The following is a 19,068-nucleotide window of genomic DNA, read 5'->3' on the forward strand; positions in this document are numbered from 1 at the left end:
TGTGTGTGGTGTTAAACTAGGTTCAAATTGTATCAATGATTTTCAGACCTTTCTGGGTGACCGTTATAGATCAGTTATATGCCTTATGATAAATATTATTGTAGTTTACTGTTATTCTTTGATTTTAGGCATCTGGATAATCTTCTCTTAAGGGATGATGGGCGCCTTTTCCATGTTGATTTTGCCTTCATTTTGGGACGAGATCCAAAGCCATTTCCTCCACCCATGAAACTCTGCAAAGAAATGGTGGAGGCCATGGGTGGAGCAGAAAGGTAGCTATTCTTTTGCACCTATGTGAAAATATGGCTACAACATGATATCATGATCAAACTTAGACATTTTGTCATTGAATTTTCTTTGAAATGCATGCCTTACATGATTAATCTATCAACTTTTATATAATACTTATCTCAAAACAAATCTAGTGGCTACTTATGACTCATTGGAAGCACATCAACTGTTTCTTGTAATCTTATATTGAATGTTTCTAATTATTTTTTATCTTCTCATTGCTTCTCTTGCAGCCAATATTACACCAGATTTAAATCTTATTGTTGTGAAGCATACAACATTCTAAGGAAGTCGAGCAACCTTTTTTTGAATCTTTTTCATTTGATGGCTGGTTCCAGCATTCCTGATATAGCTTCTGATCCTGAGAAAGGAATCCTTAAGGTATTATTTTTTCCATAATTAATTTGATGATTATGCAATTGCAGTATATGACAATTTGGATTCTCTTTACAGCTTCAGGAGAAGTTCCGGTTGGACTTAGATGACGAGGCTTCCATACACTTTTTTCAGGATCTTATTAATGATAGTGTCAGCGCTTTGTTTCCTCAAATGGTTGAGACAATTCATAGATGGGCTCAGTATTGGCGTTGATCATCAAATCATATGAAGTTTATGGATATGGTATGGTGTTCTTCTATCAAGTTATCGTCTGTCGTTTGGGTAGCTTATTGTGAGGACTTTTAAAAATTACTTTCTCTACTGCAACATCTATTCTATAGCGCTTCAATGTTCACCATTCTAAAGTAAATATTAACAAATATATTGAGAAGTGATGTAGCACGAGAATGTGGCTTTATGATTGGCTTCCTCCACAAGTTTACTCAAGTTATAATATGTATTGTAATGTATTATATTATTATTGTGATATTATATTGTATTATTAATGTTATGTAAGGATGTATTTTCATTCCATGCAAAAAATGGTGAATAAGTTTTTGTTGTATTAACTATTAAGAGGTATTATGAAACTATTCTAAAGTGGTCATATATGAAAGCTAATTTTAAGTCAAAGGTTGCATTAAATGATAGACATGCAACTTGCCATGCAAATAAATATCGCATACAAATACTTGTACCATTTTTTATTTAAATAAATACTATTTCTCCTACCAGAAAAACAAAAATATGTCACAAACAAAGCTTTAATATGCTAATCTGTGCTTTTTGAGCTCATTTGGCATCACTATGTAGATTGTGCTTGTCACCTTACATAATTTGGCTCTAAATTAGCGAACTATATGAAAGAAAATATGGTTTTTGTAGTGTTCATAATGATTTAATTTTCATATATAGTTTGTGTTACATGTTGCCAAGATGTGCAATGACTACCAATATTGAATGGAAGCTTCATTGAACAAAACAAGTTTTTAATTAAATTGATCCATATAACTCTTTTACAAGTTAAATATTGTTTTGTTTCCAGCTACAATCGTATGAATTACTAAGCCTAATGTGGAATGTATTGTTTGGCATGGTTTTATACTATAAAAATGCACCTTTAATGTTATGATAAGGTTTCCCTTTCATGTGTCTAATGAAGCTTTATAGCTGAAGCTAGGATGAATCATTTTTATTGTTAGAAAAATTCTTCAATCAATGTGTATATATTGTGCGAATTATTCGTTAATTTTGATTATATGAATGCTCTATTTTTTCGTAAATATGTTTTCAGATGGAGCTTGGATTAGGATGACACGGGGCTTCATGGCTACAGTATCATTAATGGTTGAGATATTATGTTATTTTATTATAATATAAAATTTGAATTGGATTGAGTTTAAAAAATCCATGTAGTTACTTTTTTATGAGTGCATTCATAAAGAACTAATTAAAATTTAAATTTCATTCATTTCAAAATAAATCCGATAGATTTTCAACTGTTCTCACCTAAACTTTTCATTTTTTTCATCATTGTTTTGTCTGAAACCTGGGATTGGGACATTTTATGTTTTTGTATGTGCCTATGTCATAGAAATATTAAAAAGAAATCATTGGTTTGTCTCATTTTTGTTTTTCTTTTTTTATATAGGAATTAAGTTAATGTGATATGCATTAAAATTATGGGAGAGTGATTGATTATAGGTTATGACGTGATATGAAAATTTCTCTAAATCAGTTTAGATTTATGCCGAGCAATTCTACAATGGAAGCTATTCATTTTTTGAGAGGTTTGATGGAAAAGTATATTGAAAAGAAGACCTATGTCTGATTATTGTTGATTTAGATAAAGTTAATGATAAAGTTCCAAGAAAAGTATTTTGGAGAGTTCTAGAAAAGAAAGGTATTGATATTGCTTATATTCAATTCATTAAATATAAGTATAATAGAATTGTTACTTGTGTTCGAACACAATAAGGATTGGCCAAATATTTTCCTATTTCAGTTGGATTGAATTAGAGATCCACTTTAAGCCCATATCTTTTTGTTTTGGTTATTGATGTTATTACTGAACATTTACAGGAGGACGTACCTTAGTGTATGCTTTTCGTTGATGATATTTTTCTTTTAAATAAGACTAGAGAGTTCAAGAAAACTTGAATTATGGAGGTTTAACTTTAGAGCCTAAATGCTTTCGTTTGAGTAGATCTAAAATTGAATAAATGGAATGTAATTTTAGTAATAATAGATCTATTGGTGAGGTTGTAACAATGGGTAATCAAGTTAATAAAGGGAATGAGCATTTTAGATATCTCGTGTCTATTATTCAAATTATTGGTAAATTGATGGTGATATAGATGAGAATGTTATTAGTAGAATTCAAGTTGGATGGTTGAAGTGGAGGAATGCGTTGGGCCTATTTTGTGATAGAAAAATACCGCTTAGACTTGAAGGAAAATTTTATAAGATTGTGGTGAGATTGGTAATGCTTTATGGCACATAATGTTGGCATGTAAATGAGAAACATAAAATTAAGTGTTGTTGAGATGAGAATGCTCAGGCGTATGAGTGGCTTTACACTTAAGAGACAAGATGTGAAACAAACATATCCGTGAAACTGTTGGAGTTGTTCCAGTGGCAGACAAGGTTAGAGAGAGTCACCTTAGATAGTTTTGTCACATTAAACATCGATCATCTGATAGCCCAGTTAAGAGAGTAAATGTTTTATATTTGACTTATGCTAAGAATGGTAGAAGTACATCTAAGAAGACGTGGACATGTTCTATAAAAAATGATTTTAAGTTATTAAAATTATATAAAAATATGATACTCATTTGGACACAATGGGGAAAAATGATTCATGTAGCCGACCCCATTTAGTGGGATAAAGGGTGGTTGTTGTAAAGAGCCATAGGATTTTATGTATATGTATATGTCCTTAAAGAGCTATAATTTGCAAAAAAATGTAGGTATTAATAATACTATACAATGTACTTTTATTTATTTTTTCATGTTTATTTGTATTCAAGCATCCATGTGAATTTTATTATTGTAGATGAACTAATGCTAGCTAAGTTATGATTGAGACATCCATGAGCCTCTCATTAAAGAAAAATTTATCAGAATGTAACATTTATTTGAAAATAAAAATATTTAATATAAAATAGAATTTATTTAAATAATAATGCAAGACAGTCTTGAGTTGTTTTTAGTTGCGATAAAAATTCTCAATTAAAAATTTCAACTTCAGAATTTTGCCATAATCACTTGTTCTTTCATGCTCATTTTGCATGCTAAACTCATTAATGATAAATTTTTTAATGAATGCTACTTGATTGTGCAGTCACCATCATTGTAAGAGGAAACATTTCAACATTAGTTATTTCATTAACTTAATATTTACATTTAAGATTACTTTGTCTAGAATTTTTTTGAGTTTTGGGTTTATTAATGCTTATATTGTTGGTGTCTTTCGTTTCTCTTTTATTAGTTATATTTTTGTTTTCCTTATTGAAGTAATGCTAAAGACTTGTTGATGCAATAAAATTATATTCTTAAATGTTTTTTCTTATATCTTTCTTTTTATAATCATAAAATTATTTTGATATTTACTGAGATTTATCCAATGAATTGAGATTGATCATTTCATCATTTCACATTTTGCTGGAGTATACTATCTTCTAAACTCAGGTTATGACAAAAAGGCCACCGAAGTAAGATCAACAATGATGGTCGCTACAGTAAAATAAAATCACTTACATATTTTTTGAACTTTCATCGCTTCAAACCACCAACTTGTTTTTTTTTTCAAGTGGCCACTTTTGAACTTTCATCGCTTCAAACCACCAACTTGTTTAGTGGCCACCAATCTTTCTTTAAGAAAATATCGTTCTTTTTATCAATCAGAGACCATTGAGGTATAGTATACTCAAATCTCAACATTCAAAATCTGTAAATCATTATGACATTTCACCTTCTCTTTATCAATCTTTAATTCTCAAACAATAAGTTTTGTTGTTATCGTCCCTTTGCCTCGTCAAGTTTCTAGTTCTCCATGCCAACATCTCCACTATACTGTGTGGTGACTTCAACAAAGTTAGAGAAGAGGAAAACACATACCATTGACAGTCGAAGGCCAACGAGTGAGTTAGAAGTAGAGCAGCTTGATACCGGCACTCCGCCGTGTCCTTCATGAGGTACTTATTGATGGTTTTGAGTTTCTCGATAAGTGTACTTGAATTGTGAAATTTGTGAAAAGAGGATTTGAGCTAAGCGTTCTGAAATTTGAGAGGATGTAATTTATTGATAAAATTGAATCGTGCAATCACGGCATGCCACATTGTTGGTTCCACTATTCTGCTTTACCTGAAAAGTAACAATTTTCAATTAAACTACAGTGTAATATAGTGTCAAAAATTACCCAGGGGATGAATATTGAAACCAAAAGATGAGACACGTTGAAGATATATATAATAAAAATAATTGAAATATCAATAGAATGGTGAATTTAATTAATGGATTTTTTTTTTTAAATTTCTAGGAAATAACCTTAACTAGATAATGCTCATAAAGCTTCCAGCAGGCAGGGTTGAACGAGTACACGGTAGGCTCAACTTTTCTTCTTACCTCTGGTTTTTCACCTTTGCAAGCTGGAACAAGAGCAGCTGGGTTAGTGAAAGCAAGCAAAAAGTGCTAAACTAATCTAGTAAATAATAAATATCACAATTTTATGTGAATGAAGAATAAAAAAAATGATAAATAAACAAATTATGTCTTATTTTATAGATTAAAAAAATGTCTTATTGTATAGTTGAGAGGAGATGCCAAGTTGATCCAAAGTTTGTGTTAAAAATAATGATTGAAACTAATTACTAGAAACTAAATGTAATGTTTTAATTTAATTCAAATTGCAATCTAATACAAGTAATTTTCCAAAATTGATGTTGCTATGTTTTGTTCACTTCATCTTTTGGTTTTTATTCATGAGACGAGATGGGGCATTGTATGTTGAAATTCATGATGTTCTTGCTATTAATGATCTCAACACGGTTAACATATCCCAAAATTTGATGAAATAAGTGTTATTGGACCCAGGAGATCTAGATCAGCTTAACAGTAGATATTTTGTGCAGATAAATGATATTGCCATACTTCTTTTATAAAAGAAGCTCATGTCTTTTTGACCCCCTTGCATGCAGATCATTCTAACCTTATGAGCAACCTTTTAGCATGATTAAATAAGAAATTCATTTTCATGCTTCTTCTGCATGAACGAGGATGATCGATTCAAGTGTGAGGACAGCTCATAGTCAGGCTTGATTATAGTTGTGAGTGGAGAATATTCAAAACTTATTTTCAGCCTCCGATTGGAATATTAGGGCCTTAAGAGAATACTTTTTTGTTTCACGTGATACTAGGAGTGTCAAAAAACATACCAACTTGTTCTAAACTCTACTAAAAAAATTTGTTTTCAAGTTGAAGCAAATAATTTTTAAATCGAGTTTACATTAGTAATACTAACCAGTTTAATTTTAGGGTTGGGTTCAGTTTGACCCGCCAACCTGAAACTGTTTCACTTGAAATGGACTCAAATTTGATTTGAATAGTTGTTATTCCTTATGTTAAACAATTTATGTGGGTCAGGTTTGGTCAATAGGTTGAAGGCGGGTCGGGCTTGAATTATTGGGTTGAAGGAGGGTCGGGTTTGAATTAGAGGATTGAAGGCGGTTGGGTTCAAGTTGAACTTTTTGACTTGTTTAATATTTGGATCAGGTTTGGGTCAATTTTGGTCAGTTGTGAACAATTTGACACCCCTACGCGATACAACTGACACTCCATCAGCAGGTTGGGGTGCATATGAATGAACTCTTTCGACAATTTGGGCTGCTATTATTGTGTAGGCACCATGTTGGGTAAACGATTTAGGGGGATGCTTGACATTATGAGATGCTATTGTGATTTTTGAGACATGTAATAGTGGGCATTTCCCTTCTAGGATTATCGAGCCAAGTTTTTCAATATTTTTGATCAATTAGAAATATATCAACCTTTGCTTCTAATTTTTTGCTATAATAAAAATGATTCTGCCTCAAAGTGTAAGAACAAGAAATTTTGCTTATGGACTCCAAACACACCTTACTACCAATAAACTATGCAGGTTCAAGAAATCTCTCTTTCGCTTCGAATAATCTTCTTGTGCTTGGTTTGATAGATTCACCAAAGTTGTCAAGATTTATAGATAAGGGCATTTACATGCATAACACATATTTCTTATGTATTTATATATTTCACAACTAAACTTTCATATTTACATATATCACTCAAATCTTTAATATCTAATAAAAAATAGCACTATTACAGTTTTTTGAAAGTGAAATACACATTTTTCTGCATAGGCTATGCATGTAACTATCAAAGTTTGGGTGTGAGATATGTACATACATAAGAATTGTGTGCTGCATGTAAATTTTCCTTATGGATATTCTCAATGTCAATGTGAAAAAAGATATTATTTGTAAGAATATTTTTTGAGGGAAAGTCAACGATATTAATTGTGTATGTTGATGATATTGTTCTTACATTTGACTTCGGTAACATCAAGTACTTCCTAGGAATGGAGTTTGCCTGAGCTTGCGAAGGTATTATTGTTGATACTTCATTAGAAGAACCATAATGTTAGGATAAAAGAAACAAAAGTCAGCAATTCGATTGTGTGGCCGTTGATGGAGAAATTGAAGAAGGATAACTTTCAGTGGGGGAAAGTGGAAACCTAGACTTTTGAGAAGTTAAAGAAGGTCATGACAAGTGTGCCAGTGCTGGTATTATTGGATTCTAACCAACCTTTCATTGTCAAGACATATGTTATAGTCTATCATTTTTGAATAATCACCACTCACTACTCACTACATATCATTGTGAATCCTAACTAGTTTAATTTCTTTGGTTGTGTTTGAGTTGTCTTATCATACCAAAATTGGCTCAAAATTGAGTTGCTAACCCAAAATTGATTCAAAATCAACATGAATATGACCCGAATAGCTTTTATGCCTTGTATTAAATGGGTTATACATGTCTAATTCATGTCAGTGGGTTGACGGTGACTCGGGTTCAAGTTGAACTTTCAAACTCATTTAATATTCTTGTTCGAATTTGGGTCAAACATGTAATAACTTGTAAAAATAAATCATAAAATTTTGATTATATATATATATATGTATATGTATAATAATAATAATAATAATAATAATAAGAAACAAAAAAAAGTTAATAATTGAGTGGAAGGCGCCTCTTCAATTGCAACTTAAAGAGCCATATGCCCCTTGCAAACCAACAGATTCGAGAGAAAGCGAGAGAAAGAACATGGAGATAAGGAGTGGGAAAGACAAAGGGAAGAAAGGAGAAATAGTGATAGAAGGAGAAGAAACAACAACAGAAGAAGAGGAAGATTTTCTATGAGAACGAAGCTGGGGGGAGGAGACATTGACAATCAAACGAAGGCGACTAAACAACTTCGACGGTTTCCAAGCGGGAGAAGACCAACCCATGCTGAAGGAATGAGCGACTTGTGCTTAGGTTCGACGTTGTTTGGTGAGAAGGAAGCTCATGCCCTAGCTGTAGGTGAAGGAGAGTGGGCAGAGCACTCCTTGGGCTTTGACGAAGTGTGTGAATGCTTGTGGGAGGAGCTTCGACGCCTCTTGTGCGAGGGAGAGGAAGGGAGCCAAGCCTTCGTGTGTGTGTGTGTGAGGTTTGATGTCGCTCTGAAACTCCGCTCTGAAACTCCATTCGAACTTCATTATACTGTCGACGGATTTATTAAGGTAAAGTTAGGTTCTATTTTATTTAAATAATGAATTTATATATTGGGTTTTATTATTTAATTAATGAATTTAATATATGTTTGTGTATTAAGATATTAATAAAATGTTAATTAATTAGAAATTAAGTAGAATGAATATGATTTGGTTTGAAGCGGTGAAGAATTGATGATGGTGAAGATAAAGGAAAGATTTATCTCTTTTAATTTACTTATATTAGTATTTTAATTGTGTCATTATGTGGATATTAATTATATGAAGTCGAAACTAGTGAATTGAATTGGGAAGAGTAATTGGAATTTGATATTGAAAAATTTTTGGCCTTTCTAGAAGAAGTGAGCTAAATTATACAATTCTACTAGTATGTCTTTTAATTTAGAATATATAAATGTACAAATACTTAAATTAATATGCATTTTGAAAATATTTTATTATCTTGATTTTGGAGCAATAAATTGGTAAAAGACTAGCAAGGAAGTAAGTGTAGGATTAAGCTGTTTTTAAATTTTAGTAATTTTCATTATTTCTGGATGTATGTTTTATTTTATTTATGATATGTTTCAGTGTGATTTAAATTACAGTAGATTCTTTATATCATTAGATAGGAAAATATGCATATTAAATAAATACATAATAAATTTTCTATAAATTTATTTGATTATTGAATGACATTTAAATTGGGATATTACATTATCTTTAGATTTAATTAGAAATGCTTATAGTTTATCACTACATGACATTTAGAAAACAGTCTTGTACAACCAATTGCATAATGATTTATCTGCGAAATTATTAGATTAGTGCATATCATTTTGATTCTCGTAAACATTCATTTATTCCCAAGTTGATTGCATTAGAAAAGAATGTGTAATATGATGGAATGAAGGTAAGTATGAATGTTTGTATGTGCATGCTAAGAAGAGTTCAACCCTCTTTTGGTATAGGTAGGGGCTCGCGCAAATGTTTTTTCTACTATCCCAGACAAATTTTTAGGTCACTAACCTCTATGTTGACAGAAGAATATCGGTCAGGGGCAAGTATTGAATAATTGCATGATGGGAGAATATCTGTCAGGGGCGACTAAGGACATTTTTACATCAGATAATTGTGATATTTAGATCACTAACCATTATATCGAAGAGATAATATCTATCGGGGTGTGTTAGATTATGTTTTAACGGTGCTCCTGAGACATGTAATATTAAGAATTTGAAATAAAAATAAAGTTAAATTTATAGCATATTAGAAGTTTAGATTATTTTTGTTGAATAAATTTTATGAATACATTAGATTATTATATGATTTTCTAGAATGAAATATAAAAGATTAACATGCGTATTATCTTTTTTTCTTAGGTTATTGTAGCTTAGAAATGTGATTGTTTTTGGATTATCTTTAGATAACTCATTATATTGTCAGAATGAAATATAAAAGATTAACATGCGTATTATCTCTTTTCCTTAGGTTATTGTAGGTTAGAAATGTGATTGTTTTTTGATTATCTTTAGATAACTCATTATATTGTTTTAATTATATTTTTCGGGTTTAAGCCTTTGATTAAGATGAATACTGAAGTAGATAATGTTTATAGAATGCGTAAGCGAGAACCTGAAAGGTAATTTTTTTATTTGGTTAATTTAATTGATTTATTTGGTGGCTCTTTCATTTAATTTGTGGATAATAATTTTTAGTGATTGAAATAGAATAATAAAAAATTTAATTTCCACCTTCAGATCATCTGTTCCCATCTTAGTTAATTTCAAGCTCCATATCAAGTCGTATCAAAACAAAATCCAAGTCAACCGCGAACCTAATTTGAGACTTCTACACATTAAAAGCGCCGCTCCATCCGCATTAGGGGTGCATATGGACGAACTCTTTCGACAAGTTAGCATTTTTTTGTGTAGGCACAGTGTTGCGTAAGAATGGTTAAATGATATAAGGAGATGGTTAAAATTATGAAAAACTAGTGTGGCTGTAGAGACATGTAATGGTAGTCATTTCCCTTCTGGGATTATCAAGCCATTTTTTTCCCGTTGTTTTACTTTTTAGTCTTTTGATCAATTAGAAATATATGAACCATTGCTTCTGAATTTTGTTAAAATAAAAGTGATTCGACCTGAATTTATCGAAACAAGAAATTTAATTATTTTTTCTTTTAAAGCTTCACATTTGAATCGAGCATTCAAGTTTGTATGAAGAGCTAGACCGATCCATTCTAAAGATTTAACTGCATAAAAACAAGAAAGGAACACAGTGGTGCTTGAGAGAACCAAATAAATAAAGTGAAAAAACAAAATGTTTCAGTTAATTTAAGAGCTATATACAGGTATGCAGCTTTTGCAACAGTAGATTGGCTAACCTATGAGTTTAACGTAAATAATTCCTTTCTTAATGGGGACTTGAAGAAGAATTGTTCTCGGAAATGAGTTATGGATTCCAAACACACTTTACTATCAATAATGTTGGCAGGCTCAAGAATTCTCTCCATTGCTTAGAATAATCTTCTTGGGCTTGGTTTGACAAAATCACCAAAGTTTTCAAGATTTATAGATATTATTTATGGGAATCTTTTTGAGCTAAAGTCTGCAATATTATATTGTTTTATTATTTTGCAATGTTATTTGATGATGTATTTTCATTCCATGCAAATAATGGTGAGCATATATATTTTTCATATTAACTATTAAGAAGTATTAGAAACCTTTCAAAGGTGGTCATGAAGTCAAAGCTTGCATTAAATGATTGAAATGCAACCAGCCTTGCAAAAAAACATCCACAACTCCAAATTAACCATGGTGATGACGATTATGCCCATCCTTTGCCAAGTTTCATGCACATGGAGATTCATCACTCGAACACATAAAGAAACCTTTATTTTTTATCTTTTGACATTTTTTATGTAATTCAATGAATCAAATTTTTATATATATGCATAAAAAATATTGTACTATCATGTTATGTTGAAATACCATTTGAGAAGTTTATGTTCCTTTTATAGCTTTACGTAGTGTCATTGTTCTTTGGCATTAGCTTGTTAATCTTCCCGCTTTAATGCTTTGGTTTTGCTAGTTTATTTCACTTCTTTTATTCATCTATTTTTGTATCCATCATATACAAAACTTCCCTCTCTTCCTTCTTTTCCTTCTCTTTCTCTTTCAAATACTTGCACCATTTTTTTATCTAAATGATTACTACTTTTATTGGGTTTTTTCTTACCACAAAAAAATAAAAAATCTTTCACAAACAAAGCCTTAATCTGCTCACTGATTTGGCATCACTATGCAAATTTTGCCTGTTACCTTACCTGACTAGTTTTTAAATTAGCGAATTATTTCAAAGAAATCATGGTTTTATAGTGATCATTGTTATTTAATTTCCATATATAGTTTGTGTTACATGTTGCCAGGATGTGCAATTACAATAACCAATATTTAATGGAAGCTTCATTAAACCAAAAAGAAAATAAAGGTTCGAATTAAATTGATCCATGTATCTCTCTTATAAATTAAATATTACTATGTTTCTAGCGACAATTATATGAATTATTAGCCTAATGTGGGATTTATTGCTTAGCAATGTTTTATGCTAAAAAACAAGTTCCTTTAATCTTATGGTAAGGCTTTACTTTATTGCGTCTAGCTTTGATTAATCATTTTTACTATGAGGAGATACCTTAAGTAAATGTGTATATATTCAGTGAATTATTCGTTCATTGTAATTGTAAGAATGCTCTATTTTTCTGTAGCTATGTTTTCATATGGAGCTTGGATTAGGATGACAAGAGGCTTCATTGTTGAGATATTTTGCTGTTTTATTGTCAGAAAAAAAAAAAGAATAGGGATGAGTTTCAAAATTCATTAATTAATTTTTTTATTGCATCAGTCTCAAAATAAACCCAATAGCTTCTTGATTGTTTTCACCTAAAAATTCATTAATTAATTAATTGTTTTCACCTAAAAGCTTCTTGATTGTGTCTCAAACTTGGGATTGGACATTTTATGTATTTGTATGTCTATCATAGAAATATTAAAAAAGATCGTTGGTTTTTATTTTTCAAGTACCCATATCTCATGATTTTATGTATATGTTTGTCTTTAAAGAGCATATAATTTGTAAAAATATGTATGTATTAATGATACAATACAACAAGATAATTGTATTAGTTATTATTATATTCTTTTATTTATTCTCTTATGCTCATTTACATTCAAGCATCCTTGTAAATGTTATTAATGTAGATGAACTTAATGCTAGCTAAGTTATGGCCGAGACATGTATGAGCCTCTCATTTAAGGAAAAATTATAAAAATCTAATAACATTTTTTTTGAAAATAAAATTATTTGATATAAAATAGAATTCATTTAAATAAAAATGCAAGACAACCATGAATTATTTTTAATTAAGATGAAATGTTTCAACTAAAAATTTCAACTTTACATTTTAGGCTTAATCACTTAATTCTTTCCCGCTCATCTTGCATATTAAACTCATTTCAGAAAATTTTTTGATGAATGTTACTAGATTGTGTGGTAGATCGTTGTTGTAAGAGCAAACTTTTCAATATTAGTTATTTCATTAGCTCAATATTTACATTTAAGATGTAGTTCTTTGTTTAGAATTTTGTTTAGTTTTGGGTATATTATTGCTTATGTAGTTGATGTTTTTCATTTATCTTCCATTAGTCATATTCTTCTTTTCCTTGTTGAAATAATGTTAAAGACTCGTTGATGCAGTATGATTTTATTCTTAATTATTTTGTTTATATGTTTCTATTTGCAGTTATAAAATTATTTTGATCGTGACTCCATGAGATTTATCTAATGAGTTTGAGATTGATCATGTCATCATGTCATGTGTTGCTGGAGTATACCATCTTCCAAACCAGGTTGTGACAAAAAGGCCACCAAAGTAAGAAATACAGTAATAGTACATAGCTCTCATAGGATCAAACCATTTAGACATTTTTTCTACTTTCTTCACTTCAAAGCCACCAACTTTTTCATGTGATCACTAATTTTTTTATTAAAATAATAATTTTTATAGGTAGAGCAACTCTTTCTATTTCGGCACTCTGCCATACTCTTCATGAGGTGATTATTGATGGTCTTGAGATTCTAAGTAAGTGTAGTTCCGACAGCTGTGGCAGGGATCTTCTTGAATAATGCCCCCAAGGAGAAGAGTGGATCAGAAATTGGGTAGTTGTAGTATGATAAAACCACTTAAATATTTTTTTTCTATTTTCTTCACTCCAAACCACCAACTTTATTTTATTCATGTGGCAGCTAATCCTTTTTGAAGAAGATAATAATCTTTTTATCAAGCAGAAATCTTTGAGGTCGCATTCAAAGTCACCAAGTCATTATGATTTCTCACCTTCTTTATTTCCAACTTTTATTTTCTCCACCAAAATTTTTGTTATTATCATCCCTTGTTTTTGCCTCGTCAAGCTTCAAGCTTTCCATGCAGCATCTCCATAATGCTTTGTGTAGTGACTTCAATAGAACTAGAGAAGAGGACGATGAATATTCACAAGACAAATGAAACTAGTTTAGAAGTGGAGCAACTCTATTTGTTTCTGGCACTCTACCATACCCTGCATGAGATGATTATTGATGCTTTTGAGGTTCTCATTAAGTGTACTTTCGACATCTGTGACGTCAAGGAGAAGAGTGGATCGGGATTGAGTGGTTGTAAAATGATAAAACCAATTTCATATTTTTTCTACTTGCTTCACTTCAGACCACCAACATCATTTTTTTTCATGTGGCCACTAATCTTCTTTTAAGAAAATAACAATCCTTTTATCAAACAAAAACTTTTAAGGAAGCTTTTACTTGATTGTCAACATTCAAAATCTCTATATCTGTAGGCTTCTCACTTTCTCTCTTTCGAATTTCAATTTCTCCACCAAAAACTTTTGTTGTTATCATCTCTTATCTTTATCCTTCAAGCTTCAAGCTTTCCATGTCAGCATCTCCGCCAAACTGTGTGGTGATTTCAATAATGTTAGAGAAGATGACGGACGTCGAACTGCTATGAAGCTAGTTAGAAGTGCAGCAACTGGATCTGTTTCCGGCACTCCGCCGCATCCTTCATGAGATGATTATTAAGAGTTTTGAGGCTCTCAATATGTTGATTTAAGTTGAGCATTCTGAAATCGGTGAGAATGCAACTTATTGATAAAATTGAATTGTGAAATCAGGGCATTCCCTATTATTGGTTCCGCTTGTCTTCTCTACCTGAATAATAATTCTCAATTAAACTTCAGATGCTTGTATAAAACAGAATATCAACAAGTACCGATAGGATGAACGTTGAAACCAGAAAATGAGACATGATGCAGATATATCTAATCTAGTAAATAATAAATATAACAATTATATGTGAATATAGCACAAAACAGCTGATACATAAGTGAATCAAGTCTTAATGTCTAGTTGAGAGGAAATGCCCAGTTATTCAGAAGTTCTTATTAAAAGCAATGATTGAAACTAGTAACTTAAAACTAAATGTAATGTTTTAATTTAAAACAAAACTCAGGCTAATTATGAGTAAATTCCCCAAATTGATGTTTTTATGTTTGTCCTGAGCAATGATGTCAACTTTGCCTTTGGATTAGTGCTGATGATGTTAATATTATGGCTGAATTTGCATACTTTTAGTTTTCTTTAAGTTGACAAGATGGGTTTACATACTTTTTGTATGGAAAATTCTGCTTGTGCAAATATTTGTAATTATGAAATTCATGAGGCTCTTTCTATTAATGATTTCTACACTGTTAATATATCCCTGATTTTGATGAAATAAATGTTATGAGTAAAGTGTCAAAATAGTCCCTGACTATTTAATATAGAACCATTTTATTTTCAAAATTTATAGAAGTGTCAAAATAATCTCAAATTATTTTGAAATTGAGCTCTAACAGTGCTATATGAGGATTATTTCAGCCCAATTTAAAGAAGTCTTTGGACTGTTTCGACATATTTTTTTAACTCTGGAACTAAAATGATCTGTAAATAGTCAGGACTATTTTGATACTTTGATTATTTCAGCCCAATTTAAAGAAGTCTTTGGACTGCTTCGACATATTTTTTTAACTCTGGGACTAAAATGATATGTAAATAGTCAGGACTATTTTGATACTTTACTCTAAATTTTATTAACTTGGGAGATGTGGAGTTTGCTTAACAATAGTTAGTTTGTGATTTTATTTTTTTTTTTTTTTTTTTTTTTTTTGAAACATAGTTTGTGCTTGATAAATGATAATGACATGCTTCTTTTATGTAAGCTCATGTTCTTTTGGCTCCCTTAGTTTCCTACTCATTCTAACCTTGTGAGCAACCTTTAAGCATGATTTAAATAAAAAATTCATGTCAGGGCTTCTTGTGCATGAATGAGGATAATCAATTCTAGTGCGACATAGCTCCTTTTCATAGTTGTGAGTGGAGAAGAAACTTATTTTCAGCCTCCAATCGGCATAGTAGGGCCTTAAGTCATTCGGACACGAATTTTACCCGAGCTCCCCTCAAAAAATTTGATTTATATGACTCAAATCGGCCTAAATTTGACTTTAATAGTAGTAATGCTTTATCTTAAATGGGTTTTGCTGGTTGGTTTTGGGTCAGTGTGTTGATTTCAAAATTCGAGTTGATTTAACCCGCTTAACATTTGAGTCAGTGTAGCTTGAATCTGATTTGACACCCTGCGTAATTTAAGCGCTGCCTCATAAGCAGTTTAAGGTGCGTATGAACGGACTATTTCAACAATTTATTCTTTATTTTTTTGGGGGTATGCAGTGTTCTGTAAGAATTGTTAAATGATATTAAGGTGATACATTGCATTATAAGTTGCTATTGTGATTTTGGAGACATAATGGTAGGCATTTCCCTCTTGGTTTATCAAGCCAAAGTTTCCCAACATTTTACTTCTAGTCTTTTTATTAATTGGAATTATATATACATAGCACACAATCTTTATGCATTTACATTTCTCACACCTAAACTTTCACATTTACATATTAAATAAATTTTATTTAAAAAAATATAAATATAAATACATAACAAATATATAAGTTATCACAAACACCTAAACTAATTGAATTAAATTAAAAGAATCATTAAAATATAACTTATTAAATTCAATTTAAGTTTAATCGTATCTTTAAAAAAAAAACTAAATTTCATTTTAAACATTTTGTAATCTAAAACGAAGCCTTAAACAGAAATTCAAATAAAATTTAATTTAAAATAAAAAATAAAATCATCCTTCAATAAACAAATAAAATGAAACAAATATATTAATGCCTACAAAATAGACCAAACAATTACCCATTTAATGAACGATGAAAACATAGATAGCCGAAGAAACAGAAGGTGAAGTTACATTTTACAGAATAAAAATTTATATGAAAATATATACAACAAAAACTATTTGAAAAATCAATAGGAATGATGATTATAACAATTTGACAATACTTCATAAAATTTGTCAAGGGATGAACTTACCGAATGAGTCTTAAAAAAGCCAAAAAAAATTCAACTGGTCTCCACAGGCTCAAATCGACAAACACAATCGTATATATTCCCCCTAAACAGTTTCTCTGCTAACCTCTGATTTTTCACCATTGCAAGCTGGAGCACAAGCAAATAATTTAGATTACAAGTATATGAAAATAGGAGTAAAATTGTACAAATAAATATATAAAATAATGATTCCAGAAGAAAATGTAGAAGTTTGTCAGAAGAATAATATGTATGATTCAAAACCGTGATCTCGTAGTGGTAAACTTACACCCTCAATCACAATATCACGAGTAAGTATGCTTACACGACATTAAATTGAAAGAAAAAATTCAAAATGCCTAACCAAAGCTTTGTTTTTTCTATATTTATACCACCCACACTTTTATATCACAAAAACATTACCATCATCTCGACTTTTAAAAAGTGAAATACATCTTTTCATGCATGGGTAACATGGTAACAATGTAAAAATTAATGTTTAGGTGTTTAGATATATAAATACATAAGAATTGGGTGGTCTCTGTAAATCTTCCCTACTATAAACAGCAATAATTGACAGTCCTAATTATGAGAAGTTTTAATATTTACATAAATATCATCAATTCTTATGCATTTACATATCTAAAAAGTAAATTTTGCGTTTACATTTATACCATCAATCATTCATGCCCCATCAAAAATATCATCATTTTTACTTTTAAAAAGTGAAAAACATATTTTTCATGTGTAGGTAAGATGATATGTTTGTAGGTAAAAATTAAAGTTTAGATGTTAGATATGTAAATACATAGGATTGTGTGGTAAATATGTAAAAAAGCTTTGCAATCCATACCTTGAGGGCATCACATCTGAAACGAGCATTCAAGTTTGTATGAAGGGCTCTACCCATCCCTTCTAAGATTATCTGCATTAAGAAAGAAGGTACTCAAGGTGTGTGCTTTTGAAAATGAAAAAAAAAAAAGGGCATTTATATGCATATCACACAATTCTTATATATTTAAATATCTAACACCAAATTTTGTTTTTTACATGAATAGCACTCAAATCTTCAATATTACATAAAAGAATCAACATAACTAACATTTTAAAAGCGAAATACATTTTTTTTCATGCATAGGTTTATAACACCAACAATTATAAATATAAACATCAAATTTTAAGCGTTAGATATATAAATTTATAAGAATTGTGTGTATGCATGTAAATTTCCTAACAAAAATAAAAAAACCTTGATTCAGATGTGATTAAAAGCCATACCAAGTCTGCATCTTTTGCGACGGCGGCGAGCTCCGAGCTGACCTGTCGAAAATCTATGCAGGGCCCACCACAACCATTCTCCACAACCATAAGAGGAACTGAAGTGGATTTCTTTTCTAACTCATCTTCTATGTTAACCATTGCATCAAAAATCAGTCCTCCGGCTTCTGCGGCTTTTCGAAGAATGTCACAATGCTGCAATCCGTAAATCAATTTTTTCATACCATTTTTTTATGCCTGATTTTATCTCTAAAATAGTGGGAAAAGAGAAGGAAATATTTACAATACAAACCTTCGCGGCTTCAGCTACGATTTCAGGTAGTTCGTTGGCAGTGACATCATTCAAAGCAGGCAATGAATTTCCAACCAAGACAACCTGCATAACATGGATCATCTTTGTTATATTATACTAATAAAACATTAAGTTCTTCACTTCATTGACACTTCTAATTAAGGAAATATTATAGCATGTTTATTTGTGTTTAAAAACACTCAATAGGACACAATGGAGAACTTAAATGTTTTATTAGTATAAATAACTCTTATGCGATAAGTCCTACTGTTGGGTTACAAGTCCCACGTATGGGCTTACTCTACAATCATAGTTACAAGTCCTATTTCCAAGCTAGCAATTTTATTAACCTAACCCTCAAATCAATAGATCTTCTTTGTAGGTTGTGAATCTCACCAATCAGATTACTCTACAATTAGAGTTTTAAGTCCCACATTTGGGTTTTTCGTGTGGAAGATAATAAGTGCCACTTATGAGCGTCAACTTGATTTGCCTGGAATACATGAGTAG

At 30.7% G+C, this 19,068-nt stretch overlaps 2 protein-coding genes across 6 annotated transcripts in view; one reads left to right on the top strand and one right to left on the bottom strand.

Moving 5' to 3' along the window:
- The window catches only part of LOC110019674 (phosphatidylinositol 3-kinase, root isoform), a 49,570-nt gene extending 48,679 nt beyond the window's left edge, over nucleotides 1-891 (top strand). For all 4 annotated transcript variants that reach the window (XM_020717441.1, XM_020717439.1, XM_020717440.1 and 1 more), the window contains 3 exons: nucleotides 129-272; nucleotides 525-672; nucleotides 745-891. In XM_020717441.1, the coding sequence (XP_020573100.1) occupies nucleotides 129-272; nucleotides 525-672; nucleotides 745-882 (430 nt within the window). In that variant the 3' untranslated portion in view covers nucleotides 883-891. The remainder of the gene's footprint in view (nucleotides 1-128; nucleotides 273-524; nucleotides 673-744) is intronic.
- Nucleotides 892-16,847: 15,956 nt separating this feature from the next.
- The window catches only part of LOC110019659 (pantothenate kinase 2-like), a 65,158-nt gene continuing 62,937 nt past the window's right edge, over nucleotides 16,848-19,068 (bottom strand). For both annotated transcript variants that reach the window (XM_020717420.1, XM_020717419.1), the window contains exons 20-23: nucleotides 18,559-18,642; nucleotides 18,267-18,461; nucleotides 17,842-17,913; nucleotides 16,848-17,117 (exon numbers count right to left, since the gene is read on the bottom strand). In XM_020717420.1, coding sequence (XP_020573079.1) covers nucleotides 17,022-17,117; nucleotides 17,842-17,913; nucleotides 18,267-18,461; nucleotides 18,559-18,642 — 447 coding nt within the window. In that variant the 3' untranslated portion in view covers nucleotides 16,848-17,021. The remainder of the gene's footprint in view (nucleotides 17,118-17,841; nucleotides 17,914-18,266; nucleotides 18,462-18,558; nucleotides 18,643-19,068) is intronic.

This window comes from Phalaenopsis equestris, unplaced genomic scaffold (genome assembly GCF_001263595.1).
Source record: "Phalaenopsis equestris unplaced genomic scaffold, ASM126359v1 Scaffold000067, whole genome shotgun sequence".
Lineage (NCBI taxonomy): Eukaryota > Viridiplantae > Streptophyta > Magnoliopsida > Asparagales > Orchidaceae > Phalaenopsis > Phalaenopsis equestris.